Raw genomic sequence first — 22575 nt, 5'->3', positions numbered from 1 at the left:
TGCCCAGCACCAAAGCCAGTGAGAGAGGGAGAGTAGGCCATGTCTTGGCCTTTGTATAGTGTCCACCAAGGAATAATCAGGGTGGTGAGGGGCCTGGAGACAACATTCAGAAAGGCTTCAGACTCCATGGGGGAGCGGGGCATCCCACAACCTTTAGAGCTGGAAGGGACCTTAGAGATTATCTAATCCAACTCCTTCATGGAATCACAAAGGAGGAGACTAGGAGAGGAAGAAATTCTTCTATTTGAGCTCCTGAAGAGCCATCCTGAGGAGGAGATATGAATACAGTTGGGCTTGACCCCAGAAGGCAGAACCAGGAGCACTGAGGTAGTAAAGAAGAGCAGATTTCATGGGAGATCAGGAATATCACAATAATGAGAGCTGTCCCAGAGCCAAAGGGACACCCCCAGCAATGGGAGGCTCCCCTTCAATAGAAGTCTTTAGGTAGAGGCTACAAGAGTCCAGGGCCAAGATGGAGTGGAAAGGATTCTTGTATAACTTCAGGCTTGAAGGAACTCCTCTGAAGCCCTTTCCACCTCTGAGAGTCTCAGCTTGAGTGAGACTGGGGGATGGGGGGGGGCATGGAAGGTGCAAGCCAAAGCCATGGGGTAGAACAGCTGGGGGATGGATGAGAGCAGTGGGAAGCATGGTAAGCAGGAACTGCTGAAGGGCCTCCTGAAGCCCAGGAGGTGATGGCCACAGGAGGCCAGATAAGGGACAAGATGTAAACCGGGCTTGGGTTGGAGCCAAGTAAGATTCTTTTACTGAACCTGAGTATCCCTCAGCCTCAGCCTCCTAAACAGAGAGGATCAGGAGCCAGGGCTGTGCCAAGGCATGCTTTGGGCACAAGAACCCCAACTAATATTCTGCCTTATCTTTGTGTGTTTCCCTGTCCGTGTCTGGCCTTCCTCCCTGCCTCCCTGCCTCTCTAGGTAAGAAGAAGGCAGCGGCAGCAGCAGCGGCGGCGGCAGCAGCGGCAGCAGCCCTGTTTGACAGCCAGGCCCCCACTTGCCCCATCTGCCAGGTCTTGCTTCGGCCTGGGGAGTTGCAGGAACACATGGAACAGGAGCTGGAGAAACTCACCCAACTGCCCAGCAGGTACAGTTCACCCCAGACTTAGTCTGTCTGGCCACCATCGCTGCTGCCTCTCCCATGGGGCCCCCAAGCCAGAAGGCCAGAGCCTCCCACAGAGCCCCTGGCCCCAAGCTCCCCCTCTTGCCCCCTGGCTGTCCAGGAGCTCCTGTCTCCAATGACTCTCATCAGATTCACCGAGCCTTCCCCAGCATTAGACTGTCTCTTACTCCTGCCTCCTTTCCCCTAACAGAGCAATAAGGGATTAAAGTCTGTGGGAGGAGCAGGCCCCTGAGGGAGGGAATGAGATTGGGGGCAGAACCCGCATGCCTTGAGCTAAGGAAGGCCTTGGCACATTCTGGTTCCCCAGTGGCCCAAGGATCAACCCTGGGGAGGGTTGGGGGGGGGGAGTAACCCTGTAAGGAGTTGTGGCTCAGCCATCAGGGCACCTGGGGCCCAGGCCCTGGATCAGTGGGGCAGGCTTGAACCCCCGCACCCCCCTCTGCTCTGCAGAGCCAGTGAAATCCCGCCTGATCGATGGAGCTGAAGAGCTACTCGCGACGGGTCGATGGGTTTTTATCTGTCTCAGCCGGGCCGCCCGCTGACAGCGCGCCCGGCAAAGGCGTTCCAAGGGCGCCCCCCCCCCAAACTGCCTGGCCCTGGCACCTGACGAGGCTGCCTGATTTATCTTAATTTTTAATTGGAAAAAATTTGCGAATTAATTGATTTCCCGGACTTGCCAATTAAGGCTGTAATTGGGTGCGGGAGGGATTCCCAGGAAGGGTCATGAGGGTGGGGGGAGAGAGCCAGGCCTCCCCTCTCCCAGGCTCCCTCTTGTGGGTTCCTCCTGCCCATCACCCACTCCCACAATGGGAGAGATTCAGAGACATACTGTCCCAACCAAAACAGACCAATACAATCACTGTAACCACCCTCTCCCCCACTCCAGGAGCAGAGCTAGAGTCACAGCCAGGACCAATAGTGTCCCGAGGAGCAGGTGTAGGAAGAAAGAGAATGAGTCAGGTTGAGTTGAAGGTGGTGCTGGGACATCCCCCAGGGAGGTATCTGGTTTCGAGTGGGAGTGGGCAATAGGGGGGGTTAGGGGATAGGCAGGCTAGACTCTGGCCATAGAATTAGAGATGTCTTCCAACATCCACAAGTCCCTGAGCTCTGAGGGTTGTGCTGGTGGGAGGGAAAGGCAGGCCAGATTCGGGGCTTCCTCAGGAAATCTCAGTTTCTTGTTGGGGACTCCTGTTCTAAGGCGTGTGTCTCTGGGAGGTAGCATGGGACAAGTCAGCAAGGACAGAATGGGATGGAGGGCTACCCCCAGATCCCCAGGCCCTGGCCTTTCTCTTTGCCTCATCTAAAACCTGGCAGGCCTATGGAGGTGATGGCATGGCTGGCACAGGGGCAGCAGCCAGGAGCGGCAGCAGCAACAGCAGCAGCTCTGGGCCTCTGCCTGCCTCGGTGTTTGGTTGGGTAATGAGCTAGATAAACAATTCCCCCAATAGATTAAAGCTCAGCAGGGGGCGGAGGGGGAGGCTCAGTGCGGGCAGCTCCCTGCCTCTTTATTTCCAAGGATAATTCAGTGTAAATCACCTTAATTAAAAGTGCCAGCCTGGGCTGGGTGCAGGGACCGGTGCTGGGGCTTGCTCATGATTTAAAGCCCCCGGATCATTCGGTGGCAGGCAGGCAGCAAGTGGGGAGATCATCAGAGCCTCTCTCCTGCTCCTCCCTCCTCCTCCTCCTTCTTGCAGCCTCCATCTCCCCAGGGCTGCCATTCCCCTGGGGCTGGGAGGGAGGGTCAGAGAAGGGAAAGAGGGATTGGTACTGCCTTGGACCTAAAAGGAGCCCCTGGTGCCCTGGGCAGGAGTCTCTACCGAGCCTAGGCCAGTCCAGGAGAATGGGAAGAGGCTCAGGGGTCCAGCTGGGTCAGTCATTCTCTCTACCCTCCCCCCAATCCACGGGGTTCTGCTGTGTGCTGTACTCAGCTCCTCTGCCTCTCTCTGTGAGCCTGCATGATCAGGGCTGTGGGCTGGGCACAAGGACCAGGCCTTAAGGGGATCAGCTTGGTAGAGGCCCAGTGATGGCCTGCTCCTTGTTCCTGTCACTCCTGCTTAGTGGAAGGGAGATGGCTATGCATACGGATGCTAGGATTAAACCCAGACTGGGCCTCCCACCTTTCGCTCCCAACTCAAGAGGAGGGGCATGGGGAGAATTGGTCTCTACCTCAATGGGCCTTTGGCCCCTGAGCAGCTGCCAGCCCATTGAATCCTAGGAATTGTCCATAGCTTAGTTTGGTCCGCAGGGTCATGGCTCTGGGGGTAGAGGAAGGAGGGGCAGTTGCATATCTGTTCTAAGAGCCTCGTCCCCTCAGCAGCTGCCCTAGCTCTAGGCGGTCTATAGGTAACTGAGGGCAAGGGAGGGCAGACACCCTCCCATCCCTGCCCCACCCGGGAAGATAAGCAAGGCCACAGGACAGAGGGAGACCCAGAGCCTGGCCATGAAGTGGGAGGTGGGGAGTGAGGAGGGCTACTACTCCTGCACTTGTCCTACATTCCATTCCCCAGGGACTCTGGAAACCTTATCTGCTTGTCTTCTTTCTTTACAGTAAGAATTCCCTCCTGAAGGATGCCATGGCCCCTGGCACCCCTAAGGTAGGTGACAGATCCCATCTCCAGCACCCATCGTGTGTCACAAGCTCATCATAACACATGCACAGTCATACCCTCCTGACTAGGCCCTGGAGGATGGCCCTCAGAGAGCCCAGCCCCCTCCCGCTGGCAGAAATCATCTCAGCAACATCCCTGACACAGAATTGTCTTCCAAGGAAGAGGAGGCAGAATTAACCCCCTCCCCAGGCAGCCCATGCCCCTTTAGGACAGCTCTCTAGGTTAGAAAGTTTCAGTCAATAGAATGTCAGGGCCTGGAGTTGGGAAGACTCATCTTTGTGAGTTCAAATCTGGCTTCAAACACTGTGTGACCCTGGACAAGTCACTTAGCCCTGTTTGCCTCAGTTTCCTCATCTAGTAAAATGAGCTGGAAAAAGACATGGCAAACCACTCCAGTATCTTTGCCAAGAAAACCCCAAATGGGGTCACAAAGATTTGGAAATGACTAAAACAACTGAACACACACACACACACATACACACCCCTAACATCTAATATCTAACACAGGACACAGCCCTTCATGTACTTAAGGACAGCTATCATATCTCCCCTGAGTTTTCTCTTCTCCCAACCAAGAATAACCCTGGTTCTTTCAAGTAACGTTCTTAGGACATGATTTCTAACCACCAGTAGCCATCAGCTGCCCCTTCTCTGGCAACTCCCTGGGCATTCCTCCCCCACCCCCTCCTGCCTAGTTCTCCCTATCCCGTGCACAGTCCTGGAGTTGGCCCACTCTTGAAGCAGACATAAGGATGCTGACTCCCTGTCTTCTCTGCATGGCCAGCCCTCTGCTCAACTGTACCTGGGGGTGGGGGCTGGAGGGCTGGTCCCAGGGAGCTTTTACTCCTGCGAGAAAGGAGCTGCCCCTGACCAGAATATTACTAAGAAGAGATGAACAGAAAGACTATTGATTACAAGGTGATACTGAGAGCCAAATGGAAGTGGCCGGGGCCGGGGGGGGGGGGGGGGGGGGGGGGGGGGGGGGGGGGGGCGGGGGGGGGGGGGGGGGGGGGGGGGGCGGGGGGGGGGGGGGGGGGGGGGGGGGGGGGGGGGGGGGGGGGGGGGGGAGTTCAGGGAGGGCCTGGAGGCAGGTCTTAAAGGAGAGTCGGATTGGGAAAGCAGAAGCAAGGAGGATTGGAGTGAGCAGGCAGTGAGGCAGGGGTGGGCCAAGGCAGGCTGGCTAAGGCAGGAGAGGGGCACTACAGGGCTACTCACTGAGTCACAGGACACACTGAGGGGAGGGAGACGGTTTCTAGGGCATCAGGGTAAAATGAGATTGGAAGGACAGGATTGAGGTAGATTTCAGAAGACCTCGAATGCCCCACTGAGGAATTTGAACTTTCTCCTTTGGGTAATGGAGATGCTTTTGTGTGGTCCATGACATGGTCATACTGGCCAAATCTAGGAATATCAATTTGGCAGTTGTGTGGAAAGGCTGAGGCTGGAGGTAGAGAGACTCTTAGGAGGCAGTTGCAATAGTCCAGGCAAGAGGCAATGGGGCCTGAATGAGAAGGGGGAAAGCTGTGAGAGGGGAAGGAAACCATGGAAGGAGAGAGAAGTTTCAAATGCAGATTAAATAGCACCTGACAATGGCTTGGATGTGGTCCCTGCTTAAAGCAGGCTGCTCTCCCTTGGCTGAGGAGGGTGGAGGCTGGCCCCATCCCTAGTGCTATTGGAGCCCCCCTCCTGCTCTGGCCTGGCTTGAGGTGGGGGGCAGCCTGTCAAAGCCTCTCTCGTGAGGCTGCTAAGTGATATTTACCCCTCTTTGGAAGCTGAGTTAAAGCCTTCATCAGGCAAGGAACACTTTGTGCAGAATCCCACAAAAGGCAGTGGCGCGGTCAGAGATAAAAGCGGGTGCTAGCAGTAGCGAGCAAGAGCGGGGCTGCTCGGGTGACAGCCGCTGATGGATTGTTTAAGGGAAATAGACTCCCCGGCTTGGCTCAAGCCGCCCCCCGGCAGCAACCCCCACCCAGCACTTAATAGTTTCAAATGACCAAGCTTAAAAGGGAAGTGCATGTCAATGGTACTCGATGACCCCCACCCAACCCTCCCCCACATCTGGCCCCCACTCCCACCACATCTGGTCCCTTCCTCCCCCCACATATGACCCCAACTACTGGGGGGGGGGGGAGTAGGGAGAGGAGCAGCCGGCAGGGGCGGGCCTGATGGCTAAAGTGAAGGCAATTTTGGTCCATTTTCTCAGTGCTGACAAATACCAGGTCACCCCCCACACACACACCACACACACCACACACACACACACACACACACACACACACACACACACACACACACGGATACAAACACAGGCACCCAGAGGCTTTAATGCACACATACAATTTTGTAAAAACATACAATGTTCCACCTACAGAAACCCCAGGGGAGAACATGAAGTGGGGAGGATGGGGGAGTCCCAGGAATCAGCAGAATCCCTAGAAAGACAATCTTTCAGTCGTTCATTTTACAGATGAGGCATTTATTCACTCTCTGCCCCACACCCATACACATATGAATGTACAAATGTACACATGTGTGAATATTTCTAGGCTCCAGGACCAAGGTCCATGCCAAGCCTGCATCTGCTCACTCTGGCTCCTTGCTTAGCCACAGGGCCAGGCCTGGGAGGACCAGGAGAGGACCACAGACCAAGGTAGTGGGCATGTGGGAGTGCTCAGGAGGAAGAGAAGGAGTTTCAAGGAGGCAGCTGGGCAGTGGCTGTGGGCACTGGGACTGAGTTGGTGGGGGGGAGTCAGATCAGGAGGAGGAGGAGGGAGAGAGGAAGTCTTGAACAAGATTGATGATCTCGTTGCCATTAAGAAAAAAATTAGCCAGTGGCGGCCATCATATTAAAGGGTGAAGAAGCCGTGAATTATTTTCTTAAAGATCTTATCGCTTACAATGATAATTTTACCTTGCGAAAGGCCACTTTTAATGAGGCGAGGAGCCGGGCAGAGAGTCATGATTTAATGCCAGCGGTTTTTTTCCCAAGCACATTTTCCCGATCTTGTGCCCGTGTTTAAAAAGCGCTGGTGACCTTTTTTTATTCCACTCGCCCCAGGTGTGAGGCGGCTGAGGTGGAGGGGGAGGCCCTGCCTCTCAGGGTTTATCACCTCCCCGGGGGCCTCTCACCTCTCCCTTCCACAAAGAGATAGATGGATGAGGAGGAGTAGAGGGGAGACTGCCTAGTGCTGCCTAGAAAGCTTCACAGAAGAAGTGGAATCAGAGGAAGAGGAGGAGGAAGAAAGGGGAGAGGAGGGGGAAGGAGAAGGGGTGGAAGAAGGGAAAGACAAGGGGGGAGAGGAGGAGGATGTGGTGGTGGGAGAGGAAGAGGAAGAGGAAGAAAAGAAAGAAGAGGATGAGGAGGAAAAGAAGAATAAGAGGAAGCATAAAGAATTAGCTGAGATCACACACACATTGGCAGAGCCCCCAAAGTGGGGCTGGAAGGGTCCAATAGCCCCTCAGGACATAGGGAAGGAAACTGAAGAAGAAGAAAGGCCAGGAAGTAGGCCAGGCTTCCCACTCAGCGTCTCTGATCCCAAGGAGCCCTTCCTTTCTAGCACCCCTCTTGTCCCCAGTCCTCCCTGGCTGGGTCCCTGGCTGGCCAGGGCTGGAGCCAGGGGCCGGAGGATTGAGGAGAGGGGGCACGTTAAGGCAGGAGGATTGTCAGCAGGGAGAGAAAGACTCAGTCTTGTGTGGGATCCAAGGATTTCATCTTGCCTTCTTCTCCCCGGTGACCCTGAAACCCTGGGTAGTTGGGGAAGAAGGGCCAGGAGACCAAGATAGGAAAGATGGAGTCCCTGAGCCACAGTCCCTATGGAGGACGAGGCAGAGAGGTGGATCTATGTTGCCTGTGTCCCTGCTCCCTCCAATGCATTCTCAGGCTACTTGGAAGGTATTAGTCCCTGAGCAGAATGTGATGAGTTTGCCCTGCTTCTCCAGGGGCCTCTGACAGCTCCTTCTGTCCAGGCTAGGAGAGCACAGAGGTCCCATTCCCACCTAATTTCCCTGGCCCTTCCCCACTGAAAGCAGACAGAGAGACTGTGGCAGTTTCTAGCCCAGCCCCCACCTCCACCCCGAACCCTCACGCAGTGCCTGAGGATGCGGGCAGAATTCGGGTCACATCCCAGCCGCTCAGCCCAGGAGATAGAGGATAAATGACCTCTCTCTTTTTCCCAAATTGCTTTCTTTGGGCTGTCACCAGTGATTTCAAACAAGGGGGTGGGGTGGGGGTGGGGCTATATTGGTGAAAACCTTTGGAGGGAAGGAGAAAGGATGAGTTGGGGGGGGGAAGCAGGGCCTGCCAAGTGCAGTTCTCTCCCAGGCACCTACAGAAATCCCCCCCACACACACACACACTGGAGCCAGCCTCTTCTCCAGCCCACAGCCCAGCTTCTGGCTGTCAGGGAGGGGGATGCCTTGGCCCTTGACAGCCTCCTGGGCACAGGCCCCAGCGCCCACTCCTGACCCATGCTTAGCATGGAAGCATTTCCGCACAATTTAGAAATAGACAATTTATTAATCGAAGCAGCGGGTATGCAGAAGAGGTGCTGAGATTGACGGCCCGGGATTGCTTTGAGCCTCGCCTGTTTCCAGAGGTCATCTCTGAGGCTCAGGAATAAATGGGCCCAGCGTTCCGCCCCTGCCTACCCGCTAAAAACTAATACATAACATTTAATTTACCGTCTCCATAGTGGGGCTGGCCATTTTTCACATAATAATATTGGATTAGAGGCATTCATTCACCACCCAGGCAGGGAGAGAAGAGAGGGAGACAGGGATAGTGGAAGGAACCCTAGGATGAGAGGCAGAGGGCTTGGGTTCAAGTGTCATCTCTGTTACTTCATTACCTGTGTGAACTCAAGCAAGTACCTTGACATCTCAGGGCCTCAGTTTCCCACTCTATAAAATAAGGAAGTTCCCTTGGCTCTAAATTCTGTGATCCTATGGCGGGAGCCTGGGGCTTTGAGCAGGAAACAGGCTTCTTGGCTTTTCCCTTCCCTATGGAACAGGTTGGCTAATCCTAGGCTGACCAGGGGCCCCAAGAAGGACAGGAACCTGCAGCTTTCTCCTTGCAGGTTCCACCCTCAAAGTACTGGTTCTCCATCCCTTCTCTAGCTCCTGACAGTACTGTTTCTAGAGTCAGTCTGGGCCAGCTAGGGCCCTCAAAAAAAAAAAAAAAAACAGGGCTGAGTGTTGGCCCCCAAAGGGAATGACCCCAAGGGTATAAGGCACCACCTTTAGGCCCAATGAAGAGCCCACAGTCCTAGGGTAAGCAGCCAACCCCTGAAGCTTCAAGTATCGGGATCAGCCTGGGCCAGAATAACCCAAGGAGGGGGAGGTCAGCCTGGGTGGAGCCTGGCCTAGAAAAAAATAAAGGCAGTTTGGCTACAAGGATCTAAACAGCCATCATAGAGAAGAGGTGAGACTTCCTCTTCTGGGCCTCAGAGACAGGCCCAGGGGTGGGGGACAGGTCAGGAGGCAGAATGAAGTTCCACGTCAATACAGACTTCCTAAGGATTACAGCTGCCCCAAAGTGGAGTAAACTAAAGAAGCATTTCCTCCCACTGGAAGACTTTGATCCGAGGCTCGGTGCAGAAACTGATCCATGACACATCCCCCTTTAAGGTTTGAAAGGCTCTTATCATAAGTTATCTCATTTGATCCTGGAAGGGAGATGCTGTAAGCCCCATGTGACAGGTAGGGGAACTGAATCAGAGAGAGGTTAAGTGACTTAGCCAAGGTCACACAGCTTGTAAGCATCTGAAGCAGGATTGGCACTGAAATCTTCCTGCCTCCAGGCCCAGAGCTCTAGTCACTGTGCCACCTCGATGTCTGATCAAATGAGATGATCTGGGTAAAGTGCTTTTCCAAATGTGAGCTTGGATTTTTTGGATTCTTGCATTTGTGTGCCTCTCATTGCAGTCAAGCTGGCTTCTGAAGTCCCTTCCAGTAGTTCTAAGGAGATACTGAGAAAATTGGCTTAGACCAGAAGGAGGAAGGGGGCAAATGGCCACCAGGCTAAAGCAACCATGAGGGAGAGGGGGAAAGCCTTGCCTCACTTGGAGCCACTGGAGGGGGGGGAAGGGGGCAAGGGCAATCAGTCATTCTTTCAGTAAGTGCTTATTAAACACCTACTGTGTGTGTGTATGCCAGTCACTGTGCTGGGTACCAAGGCCATAGAGACAAAATGAAATAGCCTTTTCCCTCAGGGAGCTTACATTCTATTAGAAGGATGGATCTATCTATATTTATACACACATATATATATATCATAAATACATACATTTTCATTATATATACACAATGCATTATACACATGCATGTGTATATATGTATACATATGTATATGTGTGTGCACACATGTATATATACGTGTATACACGTATATATACACGTGTATACATGTATATATACATGTGTATACATGTATATATGCATTCATATAAGTGTATGTCATGTATGCATACATGTGTGTGTATATGCTGTGTATATGCACTCCTACATTTATACACATGTATCTATGAGTGTATACATGTGTACATTGTGTATACATATGTATGCATTATATATGCACACAAACATGTGTGTGTATTCTGTGTATATATATAGCCCCTGGAGCTCAGCTTTGGAGGAAATGAGGGATTCTCAGAGTGAAGATGAGAAACAGAAAGACATTCCAAGCTTTGGGGACCCCTGAACCATCTATAAAAAGGTGTGGAGGCAGTAGAGTGTAATAGGTCTGGATGGAGCCAGGTTGAGAAGGATTTAACTGCTAAATGGGAAGTTTGTATTTTATCCTAGAGGTAATAGGGAGCCACTGAATATCTCTGAATAGAAGAGGGACATGGTTAGACTTGTATGTACTTCAAGGACCATCATTTTGTCAGCTCTGCAAAAGATGGATTGGAGAGATGAAAAGACTGGAGGCAGGGGGACCAATCAGGAGGTTATCAGAGTAGTCCAGGTGAGAGGCACTGGGGAGTAGTTTGCACCAGGGTGGTAAGAGTGTTAGAGCAGAGAAGGAGGCTTAGAGGATGAGGATGAGGATGAGACCTAGCAGACAAGCCTGGGTGCCTGGGAAGATGGTGCCACCCCTCAACAGTAATAGGAAGCTTGAAAAGAGGGGAGTGTTTGGAGGGGAAAGATGATGAGTACTGTTTTGGACATGGTGAGTTCTCTGAGAATATCTCTGTGATAACCAAAAGGCAGTTTGTGATGTAGGGGCCTGGGGGTTAGGGCCAAGGGAGGAGGAGGGAGACAAGGGCTGGATATATAGACTTGGGACTCACGTGCAGAGAGGTGATCACTGAACCCAAGTTCTTCCTGCAGGCTGTCTGACCTTTTGTCTTTTCCTCCATCCCCTCTCTCCTGATCTGAGATAATAGATAAAAAAAGATTGATTGCCAAGTCATCAGCAAAAATGTGCTGGGCCTCTACTGTGTGTTGGTAGGTGGAAGAAGCCCCATCCTGGGAAAGGGCCCTACCTTTGGAGTCAAGACCAGGCACCATTGCTTCCCAGCTGTGCGACCCTGGACAAGTCCCTTCCTTTGGAGGAGCTTGAGTTTCCTCCTCTGTGTTGTAGGGATGAGACTATTACTCTCTCAGTGTTAGAGTGAAGTTGTAATATGAGACCCTTTGGGTCCAGCACCCTGAGATTGAGAAGTGTGGCCTTGCATCTGATCATTAAAGTCTAACATCCTGGTCCTCGGTGCTGTCTGCTTGGTTTAGGGGTCATGGGGAAGCCTGACATGGAAAAGAGAAGTCTTGAGTTGGGGAGAAGGGAGAGGAGACATGAGCATCATGTGAAAGACTGTCCCTGTGGGGAGAGATCCTCCTTGTTCTGTGGCCTAGGAACACTGACAGGACCTGGGAGCTGTCCAGCAGTAGGATGGGCTGCCTAGACAGGCAGAGGGAAAGGCATCTCTGCTCACTGGAGTTCTTCAAGAAGAGGCTGGACGACCTTGGCAATGCAAAAGTCGTAGATGCTTATTCACTTCTGGGTTGGATCCAATGAGGTCCTTTCCAACCCAGCCTTTAAATGAATAAGCCCCCTCAGCCTGATCCTAAGGGAACTCCTATAGAAGCCCAGAGCGGATTGTGATGAGGACCCTCAGACCCAGACTGAGCTCAGGCAGAGGGAAGATTGCTGAGTGACCCCGGGCAGGGCACTTCCTTCCCCCCCACCCCCAACCCTGGGCTTCAGGCTCCTCTCTGTGCAGAGGAAGCACTCTATTAACCCTCCTCCACTAGGCCCTTCAGAATCTGTTGACAGCAGTGCTTTCTCAGCCTTACAGTGCTGGAAAAGTAAAGGCATCCACGTTGGTATCATCAGTTAACATCTACACTTCTTCCTGTGGAAATCAGGGAAGACTCTGGTGGTGGTGGCACCTGACCTGGGTTTTGAAGGATGGTAGCATGTGACCAGATAGAGTTTGTTCTCAGGCATACAGTGAGATTGGCCTCCCAGCAGAAAGTTGACTGGGGGGGGGGGGGAGCAAACCCTTCCAGATGGACTACCAAGGGAAGTTACAGGAAGGGAATCTGTGTCCCAGCCCTTACCAATCTCCCCTCCTGCTTTTATTCTTCCTACAGTCTCTCTTGTTATCAGCCTCAATCAAGCGAGAAGGGGACTCACCCACAGCCTCTCCACATTCCTCAGATGATCTGCACCACTCTGACAGATATCAGGTGGGTCTCAGAACCTTACACATGTGCGTCCTCCCTAGCAGGAGACAGTCTGCTAGCAAGGGAGCAAATGAGCCCATCATTCCCATGCCCTGGAGTTGAAAGGCTGGGGGGAGGAGGGAGGATGTATCTCTGCCTCTGTCCCCTCCCAGAGGAGGCCTGGATGACCACTCAAACTTTTGGTGGTTCTGCGTCCCCAGCACTCTAATACCTGGCTGAAAATTGGGAGTCAGGAGGGCAGCTTTGGGGTAAGCTGGGGAAAGAGTGAGGAGGAATTTCCCAAGGCCAGGCAGAATTTTTCAGGCTAACGCACCTGCAGGCACCTGATAACATACCTGCAGGAGGTTCTGTAATACTGCCTGGAAAGTCTGAGTCCTGGTTTGCCCTCAGGAAGATGGGAAGGCAGGCAGGCACTGAGAACTCAAACCCTAGGCTTTGGACCTGGTTACTTCCACCCCCAGCAGAAGGGGCATGGAGGAAACCAGAGTGAGAGCTCATGACTGCCATGCAGGATGCTGCCAAGGCCAGGCCTGGTAGCCTGGAAGCCTCCTGGCCCAAAGGTAAGTCTGACAGGAGTGTTGTGGAGGGTCCTCGAGGACTGTGGAGGCAAGCCCTCCCCTTCTCCCTCTCACACTGACCAGGCCCAGAGAAAAAGTCTTTAAACCCCTTTCCCACAGGTTCAGGGGTCCTAAAGCCTATGAATGTCGATGGGCCAGAGAAGATGGAGCTGAACCTGGGCAGTGCAGTGATTTGGGAGATCTCTACCCCAAAAGAGGGGGCCAGGACAAGAGACAATAAAGCAGCCTTGCTTCTGCTTCTGGGGAAGGAAAGTCTATGAGTCACACACAGAACTAGAAAGAATCTCAGATCACCCATCCCCAGTCTGTAGCTTCCCTGACCCACCTACGCCAGTGGGCTCTTGGAGTCAGGGAATTCACAGGGCCTTGGGGGAGTCCCTTAAAAAGACACAGCCAGAGGCAGAGAAGTGGATGCAGAAGGCAAGGAGGGGGGAAAGAGACAGTGGAGAAAAGAGGAGAGGAGAGGAGAGGGAGGGAGTGCTGGACTTGGAGTCAGGAAGACCTGAGTTCAAATCCAGCCTCAGGCACTTACTAGCTATGTGACCCTGGGCAAGTCACTTAACCTTGTTTGCCTCAGTTTCCTCATCTGTAAAATGAACTGGAGAAGGAAACGGCAAACCCAGTCCAGCATCTTTGCCAAGACAAAGGAGTTGCAAAGAATTGGACATGACTGAAAACGAGTAAACAACAACAGGACTTCTGGCAGTGGTACTCCGGAGCTGTCTCATGAGAGTACATGGCACCACCCTAGAACGAGGCCTTTACACCTCTCGTGTGGCAGTCTAGGAGAGCCTTGGCTCTGTGAGTCTTCTTGTCATGCTGTTGACTCAGATCGAGCTTATGGTCCACTGAAACCTCAGACTTTTTTTTTTTCAGAAGAACTGTCGTCTTCTAACCAGTCCTCTCCCATTTTGTATTCATAAAGTTAATTTTTTTAAACCCAAGTAAAAGATTTTACATTTGTCCCTATAAAATTTCAATCATCTTATTAGATTCATCCCCATGCTCTAGCCTGTCTGTTAATATCCTGACTTTGGCATCAGTGTGAATCCCTCCCAGCTTAGGGTTCCCTGCAAATGTGATTAAGTGCCCACCATGCAGCAGGCACTGTCCTAGGTGCTTGGAATATATAAGCTAAAGGTAAATGAGCCTTGCCCTCAAGGAGCAGACTTTCTATTAGGGGAAGAAAAGATTTGTTCACAGATAAGGAAATAGATGGGGGAGGGTATACCAAGAGCAAACAAAATATATAAGTGATTTTGCAGGGGCAGGATATATGTTTGGAGTAAGTAGGACAAAAATGCACGAGCCTAACACAGATAGATCCCAGAATGGAGACTTCCATTCAAGCTGACATTTAAGCTTTCATGATGGCTCTTTGGATCGAGTCATTTAACTGGTTTCAAAGTCACCTAAAGGTCCTATCACCTACAGGCCATCTCTTCTGCAAGAATAGAGTGAGAGACTTTGTCAAACAATATAGCTGCAGCATTCCCCAGATGGATCAGTCCATTTGTCCTATCAACAAAGGAAGTCAGGCTGATCTGACCACCTCTGGCCCTGAGGGAGCCCAGCTGATTCTTGCGATCCCCTTTCCCAATCTAGATGAAGAGAGGTATCCCAGACTAGGGGAGAACCTTCTGGACTTTAATCCCCTACTGAATTTTTTCTAGCTGTGTGATTATGGCAACTTCAACCTCATTTCCTTATCTGTAAAATGTAGGTAATAACCTATTCCCCAGGGTGATTGTGAAGATGAAATGAGATCGTGTCTATAGAGGGCTTTTAGTAACCCTTAAAGCACTCCAGAAACATCCTGGATCATTCATTGCTCCCAAGCCATCACTTTATAGGGACCACATTAGGATGGGGCCAGTAACTGAAGCCTCCTCTCTTTGGAAAGATCAGGAAATAGTTGCCTTTCTCCAGACCCGGGGCATCTCACCCATCTTCCCTAAACTTTCAAGTTTTAGCATCAAGCAGTTCAGAAATCTCGCCTTCAGAAGCTGAGACATTATTAGTTCATTTGGCCCAGGCAGCTTGAATGTGCCCAGCTTTCTCTTAAGTCCTGTCTTGCCTTCCCTATCCAAAGCTTATCCTCTATGGAACAAAAAAATGGAAGCATTTCCTGCTCTCCTCTATCCATTGTCTCATCCCACTCACCACCACTACCCCAACCCAAGCCATGGTCCTATCCCTTCCTCTCACTCTGTAACTACCCAAGCTTTGCCCCAAGGAGGGCTCTGCCCTGCCCAGAAGTCCTTTTCCATGCTGAAGAAGCCACCTGCCCTGCCCCATCCCCAATCATACAATATCACAGAGACATTCAGAAAGAGACATAGGAAAAAAAAAAACAATAAGAGACATAGAGAAACAGAGAAGTGGAGAGGAAGAGGGGCAGAAACTGAGAAAAGAGTGATAGATAAGGGAGAGAAAAGGAAAGGGACAGAGAGGTAAGGAAACAGAGAGAGATAGAAATAGCAACGAGAGAGACAAAGATGGGTGAAAGAATGAAAAAGTATTTAGGTGCCTACTATGTGCATAGCACTGTGTCAGTATTGATAGCCATGTGGGAGACAACACAGAAAGGAGGTTTTAGCTAAGTCCACTGGAAAAGCCCAGTAGTCATTTGGGTGTGGTAACAAGGCAGATAGATGGAAATGCATCTCCTATGATATTATTTCCACTGCTAAAATGCTCTCTGTTTCTGATGCTGATCCATTTGAGAGGGCCAAGGGTTTAGAGGCTAAGAACTTTCTTTTCCAGGGCTTCAGTTTATGTGGCTCCTAGGAAGGTGGTCCCAAAGTCCCAGCTGAGGCAGTTGCAAGATCCCATCTGCACAAGAGTTGCTGCCCTGGATGGTGGCTATGGAGGAAGGGCTGGAAACAGGACTAGTGCCCTGGGTGGGAGGTGCTGCTATTTCTGGGACTCTTGTGCTCAAGGGTCCTATGTTATCTGAGCCTAAGGAGAGATGGTTATTGACATGGTGGCTGGGGTTTGATGCAGAGGAAACCAAAGTGGAGATGGCCAGGTACAGAGCAGAAAGAAAGTGGTTAAGATAGAGAAATAGAAAAGGAGGGAAACATCTTTGTCTCAGATTAACAGAACAGGACAAAGGAAGGGAGAGAGACAGAAAGAGTGGGGAGATGGGGAACAGGGACAGGGCCTTAAAGAGAAAAAGGGAGAGATATGGAGAAGGTGAAGGGGCAGGAGAAAAGAGAGACAGAGAGAGGGGAGGGACAGAGTGAGAGAGAGAGAGGAATACAGAGAAAGACAAGAATTGAAAGAATGGAGACCTAGCAAGAGAGTGAGGATACATAGAGATGAGGGAGAGATTAATTCAGCAAACACTGATCAGACAATTATTGTGTGCTAGGGGCTGAAGGAGACATGGCTCCTTCCTTCAAGGGACTTTGAATCTAAAGGGGGGCTACGACCCTAATGAGGAGAGCCAACATACACAACATTGCCTGTTGGGTGTATCAGAATGGTACAGAGAGCTTTGTTGAGGTTCAGCCATTGCGGTGGGGGAAGTAAAGTCATTGCCAGCTGGCTTAGGGCAGTTACTAAATACCTAGGAGCAGTTACTAAGCACCTACTATGTGAAAGCTAGGCCCTGGACTGGGCAAGTACTAGGGATATAGTTACAAAGACTGAAACAATACCAACTTCTAAGAAACTGACATTCTAATGAGGAATATAACAAGGACATATGTAAGTATTGTTGTTCAGTCATTTCAGTTGTGTCTAACTCTGTAACCCCATTTGGGGTTTTCTTCGAGAAGATACTTGAGTGGTTTGCCATTTCTTCCTCCATCTCACTTGACAGATGAGGAAACTGAGGCAAACAGGATTAAGTGGCTTGTCCAGGGTCACACAGCTGGTAAGTGTCTGAGACCAGATTTGAACTCAGGTCTTCCTGACTCCAGGTTTGGTGCTCAATCCACCATGCCACCAAGCTGCCCCACAAAAAAGTATATGTAGCATAAATATAAAGAGAATAAATATCAGTAAGTCAAATAGTCATGAAGTGGTTGGGGCAGGAGGGCATTTGGGGGGTTCCTGCAGACAATGGTGCTTGAGTTGTCTTGAAGGCAGAGATTTTAAGAAGTGTAGGTGAGTGACTGGATTTTATGCTTGGAGGCCAGGCCAGTGCCAAAGCATGGAATTGGAATAAGGAGTGTCTGTTGATTGTGACGCACAGAGAGGTCTGCTTGGCTGGATCATAGAGTGTAGAAGAATACGTAGCATTCAATAAGACTGGAAAGAGAAGCTGGAGCCGGGTTTGAAGGGTTTTAAAAATGAATTGGAGCCTGGGAAGTAAATAATAATGAGGAGGAAAAGAAGGATAGATGGCATTTACAAAGCATTTGAGGTCTGCAAAGTATTTTTCCTGCATTATCTCATATAACAATGACAACGGGGTGGCACCAGGTTGCAGAAGACTTTGAATGTCATACAGTGGAATTATTGAGAAGAGCTAGGAAACCACTAAAGGGTTTTGAACAGAGAAGAGGAGGGAGGGAAGAGAGAGAGGGAGAGGAGAGGGGAACTATAACTCCCCAAGGACCTCATTCCTGCTCAGCTCAGGCCTTCTTTCCTAGGGTCAAGTGGAGGCTCTCTGGGTCTCAACTTCCTCATCAGTCAAATGGAGAGGGATTTGCTGTTTCCAGGCCCTGACCTGGATTCTATGGGGATATGAATGAGGAAGTCATGATTCCTACCTTCATAAGCTCTCAATATAGTAAGGAAGACCAGCCATATACAGATAATGGCAATGAAGATCACCAAGCTGGGCAGGGAAAAGGCCATGGAGGAAGGGAGTGAAAAGGTGTTGACTGGTGCATTGTGGGAGCTCAAAGGAGCAAAAGAGGAACAAGGAGGGTTCCTAAGGGGGCTTCCTAGAGGAGGTGGCACATGAGCTCATTCTGGAAAGAAAAAGAGGGGAACACTTGGGAAACTAACAGGACAAAGATTCAGAGGCAGCAGATGCAACTGAAAGTTCAAGGAGCAGCATTTAGCCCAGTTTGATTGAAATACTGAGTACCTAAAGGGACAAGTTAGGAGAGTCACACCATCGTCCAACCAAGAGGCAATGAGGGACTGAGCTGGAAATCCAGAGGTGAGCATCACAGAAGTTCCAAGGTGAAAGGGAACCCAGAAGATAACGCCCTTCCAGCTCATCCAAAGGACTAGTACAAATTGAAGATTTCTTCCACTTATTTGAACACTAAGGTTAGGCACTTCCTTGGTGGGGAGTAAGGTAAGGGATAAAGACTTGATAGGAGGCAAATCATGCCCCCTAGGACAGCTGTTGTGTTACCTTCCAGGCCCACAGATCCAGCTCCAGACCTGGGCCCCAAAGCTGATACATAAAGGCCTGGGGGGCTGGCCATGAGATGTAGTGGGACTGGGGCCCAGCCAGACAGCTGATAGACAATGTCAAGGGCCAAAGGCAGCACCCAAGATTCTATGGTTGTGAGGTCAGGACAAGGGTGAGATCCCTTGATGTATAAGACCCAGACAGATGGCTAGTACATAACTTCTGAGGGGGGCAGATCCGGACAGACCCTGCCAGGCAGACCCATGACTGATAAAACCAGATACATGAGGTTCTAAAGGATGTGCCAGGGCTGGGTCAGAACAAGACAGAAGCAGCCCAAGGCAGCCCACAGGCTGATAATTAAGTTCTAAGGGTTGGACAGGGTCAGACTGGGACTCAGACTGGCAGCCAGGGGGAGGGAGGTGGGGAGAGTCAGGCCCCATTGCTGATACATGTACTGATACACCACAGATACATCCCATTCTAAGGGATGGAGTGAGACCCATAAGCCTCAAGTTGATACATATTAATACATCACATTCTAAAGGGGGGAGAAGATGTGACAAAAACCCCCTCCATGACTGATACACAAGGATACATCACCTATATCGTAGATACATCATGATATATATGGACACACGATCTAAGAGTGAAATGTTTGATACATATGACAAGTCCTGTTCTAAGGGGTGGGGTCAGACCTGCCGATCCCATGCTGATGCACAGCGATACATTACATTCTAAGGGGGCGGGGCGACAAACACCACCCCTTCCACAGCAGATACATAGGGATACATCACATTCTAAGGTTCCAAAGATTAATACGTAACGACAAGTCCTGCTCCAAGGAGCGCAGTCAGACCTCAGAGCCCAGGTTGATACATGCCGATATACCACATTCGGGGGGTTATCTTTCACCCCTCCGCCGCCCCCATGGCGGATTCATATATGGATTCATCGCATTCTAAGGGCCCAATGGCTGATACATAATGACACATTCTGCTCTAAGGGGCGGGGTCAGACCGCGGATACATCACCATCTAAGAGGGCCCGGAGGGGAGGGGGCGAGGTGCGGACATTCCCAGTTCTACGGGGCGGGGGCAGACTCTCAGACCCCCAAATGTTACTGCCCATTGATACACCCATACTGAAGGCCCCATGGCTGACACATCGATGCACGCTGCTCCAAGAAGGCCTGGCCGGCCGGGGTCAGCCAACCTTCGGACACGGCCAGTCCCAAGGCGAGGGACCGGCTCCACGCGGGGTGGGGTGGGGGCGTCCCCCTCGTCCGAAGGGGCCGCCTGCGCGTCGCGGCCCCGCCCCCTGCGGGCGCTGCCCGTGACCTCTTACCCCGGGCGCGCGGCGGCAACGGCGGTCACATGACGAGGGCCAACATGGCCGCCGCCGCTGCTGGGAGCTGAGGCGGCGCCGCCGCCGGGCAGCCGCGGGGAATCCGCCCGCATCGGCGGCCTCGGGGCCGGGCGGGGGCCGGGGCGGCGGCGCGGGGGCCGGGGGCGGCTATGCCGAGGGCCCGGAGCCGCGGGCGCAGCGGGGCGGCCGGCGTGGGCGGCGGCAGGAGGGAGGAAGTAGGTTTGTTGACACGGGCCGGGCCTGGGGGGAGGGGCGGGGCGGCCCCGGGGAGGGAGATGGGGCCGGGGAGGGCAGGGGAGGGGGCCTCGCTTGCAGGCGCCCCACTGCACCTCACCCCACCTCACCGTGCTCCTCTCCTTCCCTCCGCTCTCCGCTGCCGCCTCCGCCGCGCCGCCCGCCCGGATTTCCCCTCAGACCTTCCTGAGAGTGAGAGCCAACAGGCAGACCCGGCTGAATGGTGAGTCCAGACCCTAGAGCCCTCCCCTGCCCTGGGCATCCACCGAAACTGCACGTCAGTCACTGATACGGGGACGGTGGGATTGGGCGCTAGAAGGCACTTGGAGAGCTTCAGAGGCCAAATGAGCGCATTTTACAGATGGGGAAACTGAGGCTCAGAGCCTTTAGCACCTCAGATCTACAGCCAGAAGAGACCTTAGAGGTTATTTAGTTCTACTCCCTCATTTTACAGAAGAGGAAACTGAGGCTCATGTAAGTGAAGGGACTGGTCCAAGGTCACCGGGGTACTACATAACAGCCAGGATTTGCACCCAAGTCCTTTGCCTCTAAATCCCCTTCCCTGAAGGCACACAGCTAGTCAGCAGCAGAGCTAAGAGCCAAACCTTCCCTCTGATCCTCCTTTCAGAAGCCTTCCCACTTCCCCTGGGGCAAGAACAGGGAGCCATAGCACATTTTGGGGACCATCTCCAAGCAGGCCACAGCTGCTCCCCCTTGGGGTGCTGGAATTGGGTACTGATACTTGTGGTTCCCCACTCCCCAAAATTCTAGAATCTCCTCACCCCAGGCCCCTGACACAGGCAGTAGGGAGAGGCCCAAGGCAGCCTGGCCGTGACCCCCAGCTTCAGCCAGACCTCCTGCGGTGGAGGAAGAGAAGGAGAGTTAGCTCTGCTCCTTTCTTTCTGTCTTACCCCAGGCAGCCTCTGGAGCCCCAGCTGGTAGCCAGCCCTTGCCTTGCTGTAGGCTCCAAGCCAGGGAAGACTTGAGTTGAAATCTCATCCCTGCCCTAGAGTGACCGGAGGAAGTTCCTTCCCCTCTTAGTGGCCAGAGTAGCCCTTAAGACTCATCACTTGAGGGAAGTTGCCCCCTGGGCATCCCTTTCCACACCAGTGCCGTCATGGATCCAAGTTAAAAAACAAAACACACTGGGTGCCGTCAGCTATAAACAAAGCCGTCCTTACCCTCCCAGAACTTACAGTTTCCCCATGGGACAAGGGGCGTATGTGTGTAAAGTAAACAAAATGTCCACAAGGTGGTTTCAAAGAGCTGGATGAAATTTGTGCCTGAACCAGGCTATGAAGGGAGCTGGGGATGCCAAGAGGCGAAAGTCAGTCAAGTCTGCAAACATTGATTAAGTACCTACTGAGTGCCAGGTACTGAACTGAGCGCTAGAGATGAAAAGAAAGGCAAAAATCGAGCCCTGATCTCCCTGATCTCCCAGAGCTCTAGTCTAATGGGAAAACAGCATGCTGCTACTGTGTACTTATGTGTGTCCACAGGGGAGAGGCTCCCAGGGAAGGTGTTAGCATTAAGAGGGATTAGGAAGGGTTTCTTGCCGAAGGTGGGGTTTCAGCTGAGATTTGAAGGAAGCCGGGAGGCTGAGATGAGGAGGCACAGCCATCGAAGATGCCTGGAGTCAGGAGATGGTGTGTCCTGTGCAAGCAACAGCCAGGCCCAGTGTCACTGGAACAGAGTGAGAGGAAGGAAGGATGCTTTAAGAAGAATGGTGGGAAGGGCTTTGAAAGCCAAAGAGAAAATTTTGTATTGATCCCAGAGGTAATAGGGAGCCATGGAAGTTTAGTGAGGGGGTGGGAAGGGATATGGTCAGATCTGCCCTTTAGGAAGATCACTTTGATAGCTGAGGGGAGGATAAATTGGAGTGGGGAGGCTTGAAGCAAGCAGACCCAACGGCAGCTACTGCAGCACTCAAAACGTGAAGTGATGAGCACCTGCACAGAGTGGTGGCAGCCGTGGAGGAGAGAAGGGTGCGTATTTGAGAGATGTCATAGAAGTGAAATCAGTAGGCCTTGGCAATGGATGCGGGCGGGGGGGACGATCCTGAGGTTGTAAGCCTGGGGCGACTGGAAGATTAGTGGTACCCTCCCCCCAACCCCAGCAATAAGGAAATTACAGAGAGGGGAGAGTTTGAGTTCTCTTTGGGACGTGTTGAGCTGGAAATGTCCGTGGAACATTCTAATTCAGAATGTCTAATAAGCAGTTGGAGGTATGAGACTGAAACTCAGGAAAGACACTAGGGCTTGGGGCAACTAGCTGGCGCAGTGGATCGAGCTCTGGACTTGCAGTCAGGAGGACCCGAGTTCAAATCCTACCTCAGACACTTGACACTTACTAGCTGTGTGACCCTGGGCAAATCACTTAACCCCGATTGCCTCACCAAAAAGCAAAAACAAAACAAAAAAAGACAAATAAACCTGAGATCATTTCCATAGAGTTGATAGGTAAAATTGTGGGCACTGAAGAGAGCACTTAGTGAGATAGAGAAGATGGATTGTCCCAGGCCAGAGTCTTGGGGGACCCCCCAAAAGAAGGGGCTTGACCTAGAGGAGGATCCATCAGCTGGGTAGGAGAAAGCTGTGGCAGGGAAACCTGGAGAGAGGAGAGCACGAAGGAAAAGCGGCTG

General features: G+C 51.9%; 1 protein-coding gene across 3 annotated transcripts in view; it reads left to right on the top strand.

The window, feature by feature from the left end:
* Positions 1-1034: 1034 nt before the first annotated feature.
* The window catches only part of RNF220 (ring finger protein 220), a 45486-nt gene continuing 23945 nt past the window's right edge, over positions 1035-22575 (top strand). For 2 of the 3 annotated variants that reach the window (XM_027838067.1, XM_027838066.1), the window contains exons 1-4: positions 1035-1098; positions 3683-3728; positions 12336-12431; positions 20115-20157. In XM_027838067.1, the coding sequence (XP_027693868.1) occupies positions 1058-1098; positions 3683-3728; positions 12336-12431; positions 20115-20157 (226 nt within the window). In that variant the 5' untranslated portion in view covers positions 1035-1057. Of the gene's footprint in view, positions 1099-3682; positions 3729-12335; positions 12432-19849; positions 19916-20114; positions 20158-22575 lie in introns of those variants that run through there. The other variant, XM_027838068.1, reaches the window with a different exon arrangement.

This window comes from Vombatus ursinus, unplaced genomic scaffold (assembly GCF_900497805.2).
Source record: "Vombatus ursinus unplaced genomic scaffold, bare-nosed wombat genome assembly UNPS02014825.1, whole genome shotgun sequence".
Lineage (NCBI taxonomy): Eukaryota > Metazoa > Chordata > Mammalia > Diprotodontia > Vombatidae > Vombatus > Vombatus ursinus.
This window is presented reverse-complemented; position numbering and strand designations above follow the sequence as displayed.